Below are 17,836 nucleotides of genomic sequence, written 5' to 3' on the forward strand. Positions count from 1 at the left end.
AAATGAAGCTCTCTAATTTGGTTGGAGTTTCTGTGGGGAAACTGTAGTCCATTCGCCCTCCAGTGCCTTTGATATTTACACAGTTGACCTCCCATTCTGCTGTTAGACTCACACCGACTCCCAGTGGCAGTTCCAGATTATACTGAGTTCAGAAGCGGGATGCAATTCATGGGGTAATAGGATAGCTGATCGTCATTTCGAATATGAATTTGCATTAATTTATTTGTTTTCATTTTCTTTCTTTCACTTTTTAAGTATTTTAACTAGATGTATTTAAAATTATTTAAACTGTTTCAAAGTGTCATTGAATACATTTAAAACAGATGAAAAAACTTTTGACAGCAACGAGCTGTGAAGCCCATCAGTTTTGTTCCAGCAGCAGCAGGGAGTCAGGTTCTGCAGCAGCTGAGGCCCGTTGCCCACTCTCAGCCCAATCCACCTCATGGATCGGCGGTGAAGTGGAGGCCTCTATTGCAATTGATCCCACTGGTGCTGCCCTGGTAGGCAGTGCTCTGGGATTAGAGTAGAACCAGAGTGCTGGCACCAGGTTTGTTTGTGCTCAATCAGACCCAACACATGGACTGTGCCAAATGAATGGTCATTGACCTGAAATGTTAAATCTGCTTCTCCCCACAGTCGCAGCCTGCATGACTTCTGTATGACTTTTATGTTTGAACCTGTTGCTTTGACTGCATGCTACCGAGAACACCCTCGTTATTTTGAATGAATGCCAACTGAATAAACGGACACTACTATGGGATTAGCGATATTTGTTCCATTCAATGGATATGGTCCACAACTCCTTCCATCGATATTGTGTGTTTGTGAGCACATCATGGAAGTTACTGTTCTCAATATGGCCATAATTTTATTTTTTTTAATGTTTGCTTTGGTGGTTTCCACTAAACTGGTACTTGGAATGGACTGTAGAGGTCCAGTCTCCAATATTAACAGGGTTTCTCTTGTGCACTTGTATGAATGCAGTGCTGATAATGGAGCCTGACTAGATATATAGTCAGATATATAGTTCAATGAAGACAGAAACCATGTCTTCTTGTACTTGCAATGAGTAATAATAATTGTTTCTTCTGTTTCTTTTGTCAGCCTTCTTTGTTCACCTTGTACTGGTCTGTGCCCAAAGATATGCTCGGTGAATTTAAAGACCATAGAATCTGTGACAGCTGCTCAAGACCTCCGAGGCTGCACCGTCATCAAAGGCAGCCTGGTCATCAACATCCGTGGAGGAAGTAAGTTCGGCAAACCTGTACAGGGTCATCTCAGGATGTTACAAACAAACTGCTGAATAAACTCATCGGGTTAAGCAGCATCTGTGGCGACAAAGAGACGGTCGGCATTTCAGGTGTAAGGTCTTGACCTGAAGCTTCAACCATCCCGTGTAGGAAAGAACTGCAGATTCTGGTTTAAATCGAAGATAGACACAAAATGCTGGAGTAACTCAGCGGGTCAGACAGCATCTCTGGAGAGAAGAAATGGGTGATGTTTCGGGTCGAGACCTTTCCTCAGACTGATTTTTTGGGTCGAGACCCTTCTTCAGACTGACTCTCAGTCTGAAGAAGGATCTCGACCCGAAACGTCACCCATTCCTTCTCTCCAGAGATGCTTGGGGCCTGTCCTGCTGAGTTACTCCAACATTTTGTGTCTCGCTTCAACCATCTGTTCCTGCTTAACCTGCTGAGTTCTTCCATCAGTTTTAATTTTGCTCCAGATTCCTGCAGCCGCGGTCTTCTGTGGCTTTATCTCAGGCTGAAGTTGTATTTCTCTAATATGTCTGCTTCAGTGTGAGTGAACTTGCAAACCAATTCCTAAAGAAACATTTTTCTGTACTTATTAAAATACAGCTGAATATTTGTGCACGGTATTGGCAATATAGTTGATCTGTAAGTTATTTCACAGGAAGAAAATGTAAGAAGCTAACTCTTTCCCACAGAAATATACCTCCTTGATGCCAGTATTTGCTTTTTTATAAAGATTCTGGGTGACTAATTTTCCCACTGTCTGTCTAGATTAATTCAAGTTTCAACGAAAGTTTAATTAGATAATTGGTGAAGTTCCAATGCATTATGTAACAAAGCTTAATATATTTCTCCTTCTTTGAGGAGCTTTTCCCATGATGAGATTATGAAGCAGCTGGTCATAAGTAAAGAATAAAAATGAACCATTCAGCCCCTCAAGTCTATTCCACTATTCACCTTTCCTCTAGACTTTGAAAGTCAATGCTATACAATATTATAATCTTGATTCTAAAAGCCCAATTATTCCCAGCGTACATTTTCTGCATTTCCATGTGGTAAATGTTTCTTTTAAACTGAAGAATTTGAGAAGATAATGAAGACCTTCAGAACGAGGACTTAAATGTTGCACTCGACCGTGAGTGATATCCTCCCAAGAATTATTGATTAATTATTAAACTTAGGGATTTGGAGGGAGAAGATTCAGCGTTACACCTTGACTTATATGGTTCCCGCAACTTTATAATTGTGTTGTAATATCTGAATGAAGGCGTCACAATAGTTTGCAGTTCAGGGAAGAGCTGGGCGGTTGTGCCTCAGAGAGACACGGGCGTAAGGGCAAAGCCGCTCATAGTGCAGGGGAAGCAACAGTTGCATGGGCTGGAAGGAAATAAGAGAGTGATGAGAGAGACAGAATATGTGTGCCGTATGCCTCTCGTTATTAACAAAAGTATGAACAGATGCGTTAGGGTGACATAAATCACATTGCGAGCCGCAGGCAGCTTTAAAATAGAAGATACTTTAAGATGTTTAAAGGATAATTGTCATATTTAAAGATGGTTTGGGTTTTTTCGAAGGATAATTTAGGTTGTTTAAAGGATATATCAATATGAAATGGAGGCCTGACTGTATCAGAAATGGAAATGAAATGAGATCACAACTCCTTGCATTAATTGTGTCAGGATCACACTGTGAAAACCTTAAGGCATAGCAAAGATTCACTAATTAAATAAATACATATTTTTGTTAACGGTTGGCTTATAAATATATTTTAGCATATTAAGGGATTAAATCCTTTCTTTCTTTCGTACGTCAACCACAACAATCAAAAGTGGCAATTGGTGCTTCAGAGTACCGTAGTTGACGCTTTGCTGCAGATTTTGCCAGTTCCGTTGAACCACCCAGGGTGGAAGACGAGGACGTAAAGCAGCTCCCACCCCAAGGGATTAAATTGTATTTGACAATTTAATTTGATGACATCATGGCAAAACAACTATTAAATTGGTCAAATATTCAAAGTTATAAAGAGAGAAAGACTGTAGTAAAAGATGTGCAATGAATATCAATCGACAGTGCAGCTGGGTTGGCCTAAAACATTTTCATCAATTTTAATGAGCATTGCAGATTAGTTGAAAAATTGTGCATCTTCTGATAACAAATATGTTGGCAGTGAGAAATCTTGAGATAGCACTGAGGGAGGGGAGTAAACTGTCTGCTTGCAATGCCTACATCATGGTGAAGCAGTTTTAAAAACGAACTGGACCAAGTGGACCCGTTGGGCCCAAACCTCTCCTGCATTGGTGCAGCACCATCTCCTCCCCCCCTCCCCTCCTCCCCCTCCCCCTCCCCTCTTCCCCTCCCCCATTCCCTTCCCCTCCCCCCATTCCCTTCCCCTCCCCCATTCCCTTCCCCTCCCCCCATTCCCTTCCCCTCCCCCATTCCCTTCCCCTCTCCCCATTCCATTCCCCTCCCCCATTCCCCTTCCCGCCCTTCCCTTCCCCCTTCCCCTTCCCCCACTCCATCCCCCTCAACCCTCTTATCCTCGCTCCTCCCCCCTCCCTCCCTCGGAGATAGATTTAAACTTTAAAATGTGAATAACAAAAAATATAACACCAATTTCAATAAAACTACTTGCAGTACCGTTAAAGCGACGACGATTAGTAAGGTGGGCCTAAAATTGTCGCGCCATCGTGTACCGTTTTGGCTGTAGTTCAGTCACAAACAAACAAACAAACGAGAGTTTTAGTATATAGATGCACATGTAGAACAGATACATGTAGAAGCTGATCCATCTTCCATACTGTTGAAGTGAGTCTCTACCTCCTAGTGGTTCCTTTACCTTGAGCTTCCTTATCAAATCCGGTTCATTACACAACACTAAATCCAGAATTGTCTTTTTTTCCTGGTGATGAATCTGTGGAATTCATTGGCACAGTTGGCTGTGGAGGCCAAGTCAGTGGCTAGGGGTGTTGGGGGTTCTGGGGAGAAGGCAGGAGAATGGGATTAAGAGGGAGAGATGGATCAGCCATTGTTGGATGGCGGAGTAGACTTAATAGGCCGAAAGGCCTAATTCTGCTCCTATTACATGAACTTATGAGTTATACATATTAATTGGACTACCTAATCAACTCACCAATAAACTAATAATGAAGGAAAGTTTGGCAAAATTGATCTTTTGTAAAGAAAGATCCGTTAACAATATTAAATCCAATAGAAAAGTTAAGGTAGATAAATGCATCAAGTGAACCAGGAAAACAGAACAAAATAATTTAATTTAAAACTGGTAGTAACTTGCTTACGGAGAGTTATGAATGTTTGGAAAAAAACAGCCAAACAGATTGACGAAAGCAAAATGGCTTTGGAACATTACAAACATATTTGGATGCTGTATTGTGGGAGCTCAGGTACCAGAAGTATAAGAATTTGGCAAGAGTATCGTAGTACCTCATCCTTTGGCTTTTGAGCATGTAAATATTTATATGAAAAGCCCTTAATTTTTGAAAGACTTTTGTTTTGCTATTGCAGATGAAGGATCTGCAGTCTGAAAGCACCATCTGATGTCTGAATGTAAATTAGCAGCAACGCTTTCAGAGAACTCAAATCTCATTCCACATATTTATCACTTTGTAAACACATTCTTATTAATAGCTATCCAATTCCCACCGAGTTTAATTTAAGGCATGCACTATATTTGTTTCTCCATTCTGTGTCTTTTTTTCTACCCCTTAACGAGGCCACTTTATCCTCCACCATTTATGAACTCCTGCTGCCCTTTGACTTGCAGCGTGTCCACTTTATTTGCAAAGAGGTCATCAAAATTGAACACTGAAGTCCAAGTAAAATCTGAGGTGATGCATAATCAAGTGATACTTAATTTCTTTCAAGAATTTTCAAAAATAAACATTTGATTTTGCCCACTTTCCACCTCCTTATTCTCAGAGTTGACCTGCTATCTTGGCTTGTAGCCGTTCTGTTTAAGAGGTGCATGGAGCAGCGTGTCCACTGTATATTCTCTGGTGATAGCATCTGTATCCGGTTCCTGCAACTGTTTAGACTGGGAATTGCTGTTTATAATAGCCTTAAGTGTGAACCACATCCTGTCTTTACATGGAACATGCTGACCTCAAATCACCTGTTTTAGTTTAGATATAAACACACTTCTCCCTGATTACCAGTAAGTAGCTGAACCAAGCAGACCAAGTCCAGGCACTAGTCTCCCATAGCATTGGAACTGATCTTCATAGACTACCATTAGGGCTAGACATCAAGTAAGTCTTCATGGACTAGAGTCAGAAAGAACATTTTTTTAAAAAAAGTAGGCCATTTAACCACCGTCACCTGTTCATTCCCTCTGCAGAGGCTGCCGTACGTACCACTGAGTTCCTCCAGCATTTTGAGTTTTGCTCAAGGTTCTAGCATCTGCAGTTCCTTGTGTCTCCAGATGATCCCTTTAGATAGGTTTATAAGTCATTGGAGCAGAATTAGGCATTTCGGCCCATCCAGTCTACTCTGTCATTCAATCATGGCTGACCTACCTTCCCCTCTCAACCCCATTCTCCAGCCTTCTCCCCATAACCCCTGACACCCGTGCTAATCAAACATCTATCAATCTCCATCTTAGAAATATTGCCTCTACTTTCCTGCACATTCAGTAAGATTTTGGCAGAGTAGGCCATCCTTTGGATGTGCTGTTTTCCTTCACTAATCCTTTCCTTCCCAATTTCCCTATATTTCGTTAATCTCTCAAAAAAATCACTCTCGGTCTTGAAAATAATCATCAACTGAGCCTTCATTGCCCTCTTGGGTAAAGAATCCTAAAAATTCATTCCTATGTGAAAAGATTTTATCTCCTCTCTTGCCTGAATGGGCGACCACTTAGATTGAGACTGTCTCCCGACTGTAGACACTCCAGCCAGGAGAAACATCACCCGTGCATCTATGCTGTCAAATTCCATACGTTTTATGAGATTGCTTTCACAGTCCTAAACGGCAGAGAGCGGAGGCCCAGTGTCCTTAACTTCTTTTTATAGGATCCCAGAAATTAATCTAGCGAACCTTCATAGCATTCCTATTGCAAGTGTATATTTATCCCTAGTTACGTTGACCAAATTTCTATACAGTATTGCACGTGCAGTCTCACTAAACTGCCGTAAGATATCTTTGCTCTTGCACTCAATTTATCTTGTAATGCAGGCCAAAATATCTTGCTTCCTTACCATGCAAAAAAACATTTTTTTTTTTCTGGGGGGGGTTTTCTAACAAAGTCAAAAACCTCATATTTGGCGTCACTGTATTCTATTTGCCTTGTCCTCACTCATTCACTTCACCCGTCTTTATCCACCAGAAACTTCCCTGCATCGTCTTCGCATCTCACATTGAGATCCAGCTTTGTGAATTTGAAAACGTAGATATTTTACACTAAATCTAAATCATCAATGCAGATTGTGAGCAGCTGTCCTAGCACTAACCTCTGTAGCACCAAACTAGTCGCAGGCTCCCAGCACGAAAATAACCCATTTAATGCCATTCGCTGCTTTTGTACATTGACTAATCTTTAATGTATGTCAGCATATTACCCCACCACTTGAGACCTAATTCTGTTTAACATCCTTGTTGAGGATCATCTAAAAGTCCAAACCACCACACCCACTGGTTTTTCCACTCTTGTTAGAAACTCAAAATACAGTCCTGTCAATATTGCTTTCATTAATCCACGTCATGTCTTTTGGGTAAATAAAACCCAGAGGCCATCCACACATTCTCGGTTTAGGCAGTGCCACGCTCCAGAGATACGGTGGCAGCTTCTGTTGGTGAAAGGACGTAGGATGGGGACAGGGAGTTCAGATAATTTGTAATAAAGCCATAATGGCATGAGGAAAATCTTTTTCATAGCAAGGATTCGTGTTTGCAGGAAGTACGTGAAATGAGAGAAGACATAGACATAATGCATCAATTGGCTTCTTTCTGTGGTTCTTCAAGATGGCATAATTGCCTGTCCAATATTATCCCTCTTTGATTCTATAAGATGCCTAAGATTATTCCACAAACTCTCACATGCATGCCTTGCCCAAGTAGTGTCTCATCTACCACCATGCAGTCATACATACCATGCTGATACCACAGCTATGCTCTTACTGCTTGTGTGCTCTGCCTCCTTGTATGTTCTGGCCACATGCCTTTACTCGAGGAATGCTGGATCAGAGCTATCTCATCGCGTAGTTTTTGGTCATTTTCCAGTTGCAATCCATTAAAAGCCTGCTGTCTGATAACGTTAGTTCCTAGAATGCTCATAATAAATCTGCAAGCTTCGATTTCTCTCCTCAGTTATTTTTTCCTGTCATTTCGCTCCCTTTACACTTGCTTATTTGCTTTTGATTTCTCCAGGCCAGCTCCTTTGTACAACTCTTCAATTCTTCTCCCCCCACCATCCCTATAACTCCCATAAATTCCCATTCGTGCCTTCACCCCAACACAGCAGGATCCACAGCATTATTGCTTCTGAATCTTTGTCCTCTGGCATATCATATCATCGTATACTTTCTTTATATGTTGTCTGCCATCAGGAGAGGCCAGTTTCAGCATGAAGAATGGAAGTTTATGCTCTCTACTGTATAATGTTTCTTTCAAAGCCAACAAATTCTATGCCATTTCTGAGTTTCTTTTGTACATTGGATTTTCTCGCTTCTCTTTTCAGCCAATATTGCAGCAGAGTTGGAAGCAAACCTGGGTCTGATCGAAGTCATCACGGGCTACCTGAAGATCCGTAGCTCCTATGCTTTGGTGTCACTCTCCTTTTTCCGCAGCCTGCACTTGATCCAAGGTGAAATTGTGGAACCTGGGTAAGTCATGGGAAGTGTGGTATGGCAGCTGTATGTGCCCTGAAGCATTGTACAGTAAACCCTCGCTATAACGGACCACAAGATGGGGGGACTGGTGTCCGCTAATGCCTATTGTCCGCTATAACTAAGTGAGGAAGTAAAGTTTAACCCAAGGCAGGGAGGGAAGTAATGCGGCATTGGGGTTGAACAAGTGGGAACTCACAGGCCGGGGAGGACTGTGAGCTGCAGACACAGTGCGCCTTCATGCAGCTCGCTCTCTCCGCTCCCGCAACCAGAGGCACGCCAGCTCGTTGGGTAAATGGCAGAGGTGGAGGGTCCGTACAACGGGAGCCTCGGTTCGCTATCATGTGATAGGAGCAGAATTAGGCCGTTCGGCCCATCAAGTCTACTCCGCCATTCAATCCTGGCTGATCTATCTCTCCCTCCTAACCCCATCCTCCTGCCTTCTCCCCATAACCTCTGACACCCGCTACAACTGAGATCCGTTATTTAGCGGTCCGTTATTGCGAGGGTTGACTGTAAATGTAAATGTGCTGCTCTTTCTGTTCATTCCCATTTGTTGCTGTGCAATTGATCCTAACATTATGGATCTTGTTTCAGTATTTACTATTAATAAGCAGGTGACCAGCATTATCCAGTACCAGTTTATCTCTGAAGATGACTACCTACAAAGTGTTTGCCCATTAAACATAAAATTAGTACTGCCACATTTTCACCCCACCTGCACCTTCTTCCCAAAATGTAGAATAGAATTACAATAATGGCTTCTTGCTCAGTCAATTTTCTTTCAAATCTTTATTGTGGTCATTCAATATGTAAAGATTTTCAAGTGTGTTTGGAGGAAGACAAAATACAGGTAACTATTATCCAGTTAATTTAACATCTGTGGTTTGAAACATGCTACAGTCACTAATCAAAGAAGAAATAGTTAATCATTGAGGAAAGCTTAATATTATCAAAACAAATCAACATGGTTTTGTGAAAGGTAAATCATGTTTGACAAATTTGCTTGTGTTCTGAGAGGATCTAACATGCAGATTTCATAAAGGGGAATTTGTAGATGTGATTTATTTAGATTTCCAAAATGTTATGAGAGGCTGGTTCACAAGTCATTTCTCAGTGTTGATCACATATTTTGTATCTTTCAAATATAATATTTTTGAACATTCTCTTGAATTTACCCATATTACTCTTTTACCCGTTACTCTTTTAATTCATTGTTGCAACTATTCCATAAACTATTCCTGTCTTAATTTATAATTATAACCAAAATTGTTTCAATGAAATGCATATTAATCGAGAAGAATAAGAGATATTTGGACAGAAGATCCAAAGTTTATTCATTGAAGATGGATTTCCATTTTCAGTGTGCCTTGAAATGGGAGAGGGAGATGGAAAGTCTGAATGGGAAAGAAGATTTCATAAAATTTGTTCAATAAATACGGTGGTGCAGTGATAGAGTTGCTGCCTTACAGCGCCAGGGACCCAGGTCCCTGGGTCTGTACAGAGTTTGAACATTCTCCCCGTGACCTGCATGGGTTTTCTCCAGGAGCTCTAGTTTCCTCCGCGCTCCAGGTTAATTGGCTTGGTAAAACTGTAAATTGGCCCTAGTGTGTCGGACCGTGCTAGTGTACGGGAATCGCTGGTCGGTGCGGACTCGGTGGGCTGTTTCCGCGCTGTATATCTAAAATAATATAAAATTAAGCCACCAAAGAACAATGTGTTTATCTCTTCTGACTTTAAATTAATTGAGTATTTAAATGTACTTTCTGTGTCTTTTCTGTTTTCTTTTCTATCTGGAATCCAGGAACTATACTTTCTATGTATTGGACAATCAGAACCTCCAGCAGCTGTGGGATTGGGAGAAGCACAATCTGACTATTGCCCAGGGCAAGATGTTTTTCCACTTCAACCCTAAGCTGTGCCTGTCCGAAATATACAAAATGGAGCTGGCTTCAGGGACCAAGGGGCGACAACAGAAAATGGATATTGCTCAAAAAACTAATGGAGACCAGGCATCATGTGAGATTTTTGACGTTATAATGTATTCTTTTTAGGAATAGGAGTATTTATTTAATAACCACACTAAATAATAAACTTTCTTGTTTTATGATTGCACTTCTAATAATATTAAACATTGCTCATTTTTCTTTGGATGTTAAGCAATCAACATTGGAGTGTATAAATTTGGAATTATTGTTCAGGGGTTAGATATGTTGAAGTCTCTCATTCCCCGCCCTGCTTCCGAGTCACATCAAATCAAATAAATATCCCAGTCAATGCTGCTCCTGCTTATCGTATTATGTTGGTAGAAAATTGTACATTGACATTGGCTTTGGAGTTAATTTGTGGCTTTCACCTTGACTTTGTTGGCCTTGGTTCCTAAAAAAAAGATTGGAAAGGGTAGTCTTTGACAATATATTCCATTGACAATATATTCCATTGCCCAACTTAATCCTATGATTGACTGGGGTATTGCAATATATGTAAACAAACACAGCTGCAAATCAGCAGCATTATCACTGTTGTGCCATGGAAGAATGGAACAGGCCTTCTGGGCACGGCATGTTGTCATAAACAGTAATGTGTGTTGATCAGGTAAACTGTTTTAGTGATGATATTTATGCTCTGAGCCATTTAAAAAAATCTTTATGGCACAAGTCCAATTTACATTTAGTTTTTCTTCTAATAACCCCGTTAGCATATCTAACTAATGCAAAGACATGACTAGTAAGTTGCTAGGCAGGACTCTTGGCATGCAGGCTCATTTGGAGCAGGTAGAAGAGGCAAGAGGATACTAGTGGAAGTACGTCGTCAAAGAGGAAGGGTTGGCGATCAGAACATTCGTGTAAATAGAATGAACTTCAGCTTCTTAAAAAATACATTCCAGTGTATAATAAAGTGGGAAAAATCGAGAAATTGACAAATAGTTCTATGTTCCAATATCCCAGATTCCGTACCAGTATGTGTTTTAGATCAAAGATAGGTACAAAATGGTGGAGTAATTCAGTGGGCCAGGCAACATCTCTGGAGAAAGGGAATAGGATGACATTTCAGCTCGAAACCCTTCTTCAGACCCCTTCCAAACCTTCTTCAGAGGTGCTGCCTGACCTGCTGAGTTACTCCAGCATTTTGTGTCGTAAACCAGCATCTATAGTTCCTTCTGACACATGTTTTGGATAATCTGCACTGTAAATTGTATTTCCTCTTTTGAGTATCAGCTGTCAAGTGATTGGATGCAAATAATGTTAGTGCTGATATTTGTTAATTTCTTGGTCTCTCATCTCTGGTTGTACTTTGTAATGTATTTTTTTAAAGCAGAAGTTCATTCTTTTTTTACGTAAATGTTCTGGCCCCCGTCCCTCCCTCGCCGCTGAGTTACTTGCCCTGGAATCCTCTTGCCTCTTATCTGAGTGGCCATTCATATTTTTGGAAGCTTCTTGGGTTGACCGCATCGCGCTCAGCGTCAGTTTCCAGATAGTTTGAAAACAAAGAGTTAATGGGAATTTTCTTCCACTGTCCTTACTCAGGTGAAACCCAGCTCCTGAAGTTTGTGTACAATAAAACCGCAACTGATAAGATTGTGTTGAAGTGGCAGCCCTTTTGGCCACCAGACTTCAGAGACCTCCTGGGTTTCATGGTATTCTTCAAGGAGGCGTAAGTATCATTTGTTTGCTGCCTGTACATAGAATACATGCTATTTAACATTAGTCGATACCCAATGTATACGGTATTCATTTATTTATGTATTTAAGTGAGTGTACGTGTGTTGAGAGTTCTTTGGGTGGTTATGCATTGAAGGCAGAGGGGAAGTTTTACTTTGCAGAGCATGTTACCGTTTATTACAGCGCTTGGTACTGGCAGCAATTAAAATTACTGAATTCGCCCTATTCTTTACTTGCTTTTAATTTTCCTCTGACGCAAAATGTGAGTATTTAGATGTCAAACGAAAGCGAGGTGGATTAACGGGTGGAAAGAGATCATTTTACATGAGATGGGTCACCTTTGCCCTATTGCTGAAAAGTATTATGGATGTGTTTTCCTCTGTTCATTTTGCATATGTACGTGGGCACAGACTGTTCACAGCAGAACTGTGCTTCTCCTTTTCTTGTACGCTGCAGTTTATGAAAATCATTAGTGGATGGGAATAACAGTGTGTGCCTGCGATGTAATAGGTAACACGAGAGTCAGCGTGCTTTCTTGGAGGGCACATGCAGCAGATCACAACCCGTGACGTAGACAGACTCGTGCTCAGGGACAGTTTCTTCCCAGCTGTTAACAGGCAACTGAACCATTCTATCAACAACTAGATAGCGGCCCTGAGCTCCCATCTGGCTCGTTAGAGCTCCTCGGACCACCCTTTAAGCAGACTTTATCGTGCACTAAACGTTATTCCCTTTATCATGTATCTGTGCCCTGTGGACGGCCGGGTTGTCTTTCTGCTGACTGGTTAACACGCAACAAGTGCTTTTCGCTGTCGTTCGGTACACGTGACAATAAACTAAGCAAAGACAGCAAGTGCATGGGAACAACACTGTCAAATTACAAAGGCCTGTGCAAACGGTTACGCAAAAAATAGCGCTGAAAGGTTTTATTAAGAAATTTCAATGATAAAAGTTTCAAAAAATAAGCAAAAATATCCTTTGGAAATGTCACAAGATTCCTATTACAAACACGACTGAGACTTTAGTCACCAGTAACTAAACAGATACCATACCACATAAATGCCTTAGCTATTACAACAGAGGCGAGCTATTCTGTAGCAAGTGGCTGCCCTCTGAACTTAAAACCTCCTCTAAGGCTTATTAATAGTGTGAAAGAATGTGCTTCCCCTGTCAACAGAAGTGCAGCCCCAACAGCACTTAAGAAGCACAACAGTGGCCAGGATGAAGTAGGGCCTTTGACTGGCAACGCCCCACCTTATTATATTAATTGCCCCTACATTTGGTGTACTAGATCTACAGTGTGCACTACCCAGGGGATGAGCTGAAGCTGCTGAAAAAAAAACATTGACCGCCAACACTTGGAAGGATAATGAGAGGTGGTGCAGGATGGTAACATTAAATCACACTACAATGTCAATTTTCCCAGTGACGTTTGTAACCTGAGAAAGACGACAGGCAGGTTAACCAGGTCAGCAGCGGGTGATGTACAGAATGTTCTGCAGCAGCAGGTTGATGGGTTTGTCATGATATTTGTGTCTTTACTGAAATAGCGCTTACCAGAACGTGACTGAATTTGAAGGGCAGGACGCTTGCGGAACAAACAGTTGGAAGGTGGTGGATGTGGAGCCTCCCGGGCGATCAGATGGGAAGATGATTAATCCGGGGACGCTGCTTCTCGGCCTCAAACCCTGGACGCAGTATGCAATCTTTGTCAAGACCCTACTCACGATAAGTGATGAGAGGCACAATCACGGAGCCAAAAGCGAGATTGTCTACATTCGCACCACAGCAGGCAGTACGTTTTTAAACTACATATATATATATAACTAATGGATGTAAATGTCCATCATTTTTACTGGCGCACAAGTGCCATCAGTCTTTACCATTATAAATTCCTGTGTCCACTATAATGGAAGCTCTGTCTCTAAGCATTTACAAGCTACCAATTTAACTCCCATTCCCATTCCCATGCTGACCTTTCTATCCTGGGCCTCCTCCATTGCTATGGTGAAGCCTCATGCAAAGTGGAGGAACCGCACCACATATTCCACCTGGGTAGCTTACAGCCCAACGCTGCAAATAATGAATTCCCCAATTTTAGGTAACACTCTCCCACTTTTTTTTGCCCATCCTCTCTTCTCTGTACATCCATTTTCACCATAATCCTCCCCCCCCCCTCCCTTTCCCCCACCTCCGTACCCTTCCACCTGTATCCCTTCCTTTGGCTTCACATTTCATTTCTCCTCATCTTACACCATTTAGCCTCCATTGTAACCTTTGCCACCCATCTGCCAGTCAAACCCTATCACTTTCCAGGCTTTATGCTGCCCCCACCTCTTTCCCAGTGCCCCCCCCACCATAGTCAGACTGAAGAAGGGTCCCGACCTGAAATATTATAATAATAATAATGCATTACATTTATATAGCGCTTTTCATATACTCAAAGACGCTTTACAGGGATTTAGAGAACATAGGGAAGTGAATAAATAGATAAATAAGTAAACGAACAGAGAAAGGAGACAGAAGGTGAGGTGACCTTCAGTGGTTGAAGGCAGTACTGAACAGGTGAGACTTCAGTGATGTTTTGAATGTGGTGAGTGTGGAGGAGTCTCTGACGGTTTGGGGTAGTGAGTTCCATAGGGTGGGAGCAGCGATGGAGAAAGCCCTGTCCCCCCAGGATCTGAGTTTGGTCCGGATGTGGGGGGATAGGAGATTGGCAGCAGCAGAGCAGGTGGGAGTGTGCCTGTGGAGGAGGTCGGTCAGGTAGGATGGGGCCAGGTTATGGAGTTTGTAAAGGACGGGGGTGATATGGTCACGGATCGGGGTGTGGGTGAGTAGACGGGCAGCGGAGTTTTGAATGTATTGAAGTTTACTGATGATTTTTGAGGGTGCGCCATAGAGGAGGCTGTTGCAGTAGTCCAGACGGGAGGTGATGAAGGCGTGGATGAGGGTTTCTGCAGCTGTGGAGGAGAAGGATGGGCGGAGACGGGCAATGTTTTTGAGGTGGAAGAAGGCTGTCTTTGTGATGTGTTTGATGTGTTTGTCGAAGGAGAGGGTTTGATCAAAGATGATTCCAAGATTCCGGATGTGAGGGGAGGTGGATACTGGGAGACCATCAATATTGAGGATGAAGTTTTGGGTGGATTTGGTGATTTGCCTGTCCATGTCCTCCAGCGATGTGGCCAGACCTGCTGAGTTACTCCAGCATGTTGTGTTTGTTTTGTAAACAAGCACCTGCAGTTCCTTAGTTCCTTGTGTCTTTAGAAGGTACCAGCACTCTCCCTTTACATAAGGCACAATAACACTACAGTTTGGCATTTTCTAATTCCCCTAGTTGCCTTCGAGAGAAAGTCCTCTGCCCAATCAACTCTGCTTTCTAAATTGCTGTACATTTTGCCATTTGATGATAAATACAATATAATTACGAGTGAAACAGGTCCGAAACATTGACTTTAAAATGGACACAAATATATCTGCATGCCTCTCCACACTAATTCTCCTTTGCACAAAATATATACTGAGCCGCCCTCACCACAAGATTAGCTTTTAATTATTTCAGAGGGTGGATTATGTCGTATTTATTTTCAATTTGAACACCTGGTTTTGGTTCTCCCACCAATCTGTTCTTCATTTCGTTGGACCAAGGCTGTGTCGACTGATACATTTCAAATTGCCCACCAACCCATCCCATCAGTCACCACCGACCTCACCCTGAACACTTCAGAACCTCCAGAGTTGGAGTGGGAGCAAGTCATCCACAATCCAATGGACCTCCTAAGGAGGAAAGGACATCCTTAAAAATAACAGCAACCCCCCCAACACCTTATCCATCCAGTCCTAATGTGTAGGTGTTACCTTTTACCTATCAGCATTTTATTTCCCAAAATTAATTCAAATTATGGTTAAGGTCCTTCATAATTTTGAGTCACCAGTAACTCCACTAGGTGAGGACTGCAGGTTTACTTTGCTAAAAGCTGTTAGAGAACCAGATGTTCCACCAGCAGTCAGGTAGTCGATGGCCAGCAGGTCTGATGGTAGCTTTATTCCAAATTTATTCCATTAACTCCATTTAAATATAAATTTCCATTATTGCCTTGAGGGGCTTTGAACTCAAGTTATCGAGAGCTATGAGTCAGACACCGTGGAGCTCAAAATAAAACATAAAATGCTTTAAATATTTAGCAGGTCCGACCACATCTTCAGTTTACTTTTTCTTAAATTTTGAGATACAACATGGAAACAGGCTCTTCACCCCACCCAGTCCATGGCAACCATTGATCACCTCAAGGCAATAATGGAAATTTATTCCCACTAGTTCTGCGTTAGTTCACACTAGTTCCATGTTATCCCACGTTCTCATCCACTCCCTGCACACCAGGGGCAATTTACAGAGGCCAATTAAGCTGCAAACCCACACATCTTTGGGATGTGGGAGGAAACCGATACACCCAGAGGAAATTCACGCGGTCACAGAGAAACCGTGCAACCTTGCAGACTGCAGCCGAGGTCAGGATTGAATCTGGGTCTCTGGGTCGGTCAGGCAGCAGAACCACCAGCTGCAGCACGTGCCGCATTCATAACTTCCTCTCCAGTCCGCCACATATTAAGCACTCAGTGCTGGCACTCGCAAGATGAAAGCATAGCCAGGGTAGTGTGAATCCCTGATAGCTTTGGCTGCCCTCTCGGGGCATTGCCTTCCATAGATCTCCTCGATGGAGTTGAGGCCAGCAACCATTTCCCTTAAACTTTCCCCCTCTCACCTTGTAGCTATGCGCTCTAGTGTTGGACACTTCCACACTGAGAAAAAGTTTCTGACTGTCTACCCTATCTATGCCTCTCATAATTTTTATATACTTCTATCAAGTCTCCTCTCAACTTCCAACGTTCAGGAGAAAACAATCCATCTATCCAACCTCTCCCTGGAGCTGAAACTCACTAATCCAGGCAGCATTCTGGTAAACTTCATCTGCACCCTCTCCAAAGCCTCCACATCCTTCCTGTAAATGGGGCGACCAGAACTGCACACCATACTCCAAATACGGCCTAACCAAAGTCCTGTCGAGCTGCATCATGACTTCCTGCGGCAAGAGAAACAAAGCTAACTTTTCAGGTCGAAGACTCTCTGTCCGAATATACTCCAGTCTGCTGTGTATTTTCAAAATGTTTTGTGTGTTATTTCAATTCACAGCATCTTCAGTTTTTTTTAATTTTCACGTACACAATGGAACCTAATTTTGTTGCCCATACGCCACTTGCTGAACAGCAGTTAGAACAGCTTTTGACAACAATATTTTTTTTCTCATTCTAATGTTTGACCTACCTTCAATTAACACACAACATCAGGAATGGTTCAGTGTATTTCAGATGCAGAATTACCAACATTCTCTCCGAACAGACATTTGGTACTGATCAAGAACACAAACTGCAGCTTGTGGACTAAAATATAACCCCAAGCTCATGAAATCCAGTCCATGTGGTCAGCCAAAGCTGCTGCATTTTGAGTTTTTGTATACGTTGATTTCTCATTACACCAGCCTGTTTCAATAAGTCTCGGCACTTAAATTCTGTACTTGCTATTTTGGCCATTTGGGTTATGATGTTTGGAATGGGCTGTTCTTGGTGGTCATTGACACATAAATGAGAAGAGATACTCTGAGGCAGATGGGGAAGAGTAAAGGATCTTTTCTTTCCCCATCATTATTGGTATATTCATCAACTTGCAATGATTCCGAATTGCTCCCTTTGTGTCTTCCAGTTCCTTCTGTGCCACTGGATCCAATATCAGTGTCCAACTCGTCTTCCCAGATCATCTTGAAGTGGAAGCCCCCAACTGACCCTAATGGCAACATCACCCACTACCTGGTGTTCTGGCAGCAGCAGCCAGAGGACAGTGAACTGTATGAGTTTGATTACTGCCAGAAGGGTAAGTGGCATCCTAAATGGATTAGAGCGTGTTCTTGTTCATAAGCTCATAAGTTACAGGAGCAGAATTAGGCCATTCGGCCCATCAAGTCTACTCTGCTATTCAATCACGGCTGATCTATCTTTCCCTCTCAACCCCATTCTCCTGCCTTCTCCCCAT

The 17,836-nt window shown here is 42.3% G+C and overlaps 1 protein-coding gene across 2 annotated transcripts in view; it reads left to right on the forward strand.

The window, feature by feature from the left end:
- The window catches only part of LOC144607150 (insulin receptor-like), a 230,399-nt gene that overhangs the window by 171,111 nt on the left and 41,452 nt on the right, over positions 1-17,836 (forward strand). For both annotated transcript variants that reach the window (XM_078423787.1, XM_078423789.1), the window contains exons 4-9: positions 1,105-1,247; positions 7,945-8,089; positions 9,897-10,111; positions 11,620-11,746; positions 13,305-13,549; positions 17,510-17,677. In XM_078423787.1, coding sequence (XP_078279913.1) covers positions 1,105-1,247; positions 7,945-8,089; positions 9,897-10,111; positions 11,620-11,746; positions 13,305-13,549; positions 17,510-17,677 — 1,043 coding nt within the window. The remainder of the gene's footprint in view (positions 1-1,104; positions 1,248-7,944; positions 8,090-9,896; positions 10,112-11,619; positions 11,747-13,304; positions 13,550-17,509; positions 17,678-17,836) is intronic.

The sequence above is a fragment of the Rhinoraja longicauda genome, chromosome 28, assembly GCF_053455715.1.
Source record: "Rhinoraja longicauda isolate Sanriku21f chromosome 28, sRhiLon1.1, whole genome shotgun sequence".
NCBI lineage: Eukaryota > Metazoa > Chordata > Chondrichthyes > Rajiformes > Arhynchobatidae > Rhinoraja > Rhinoraja longicauda.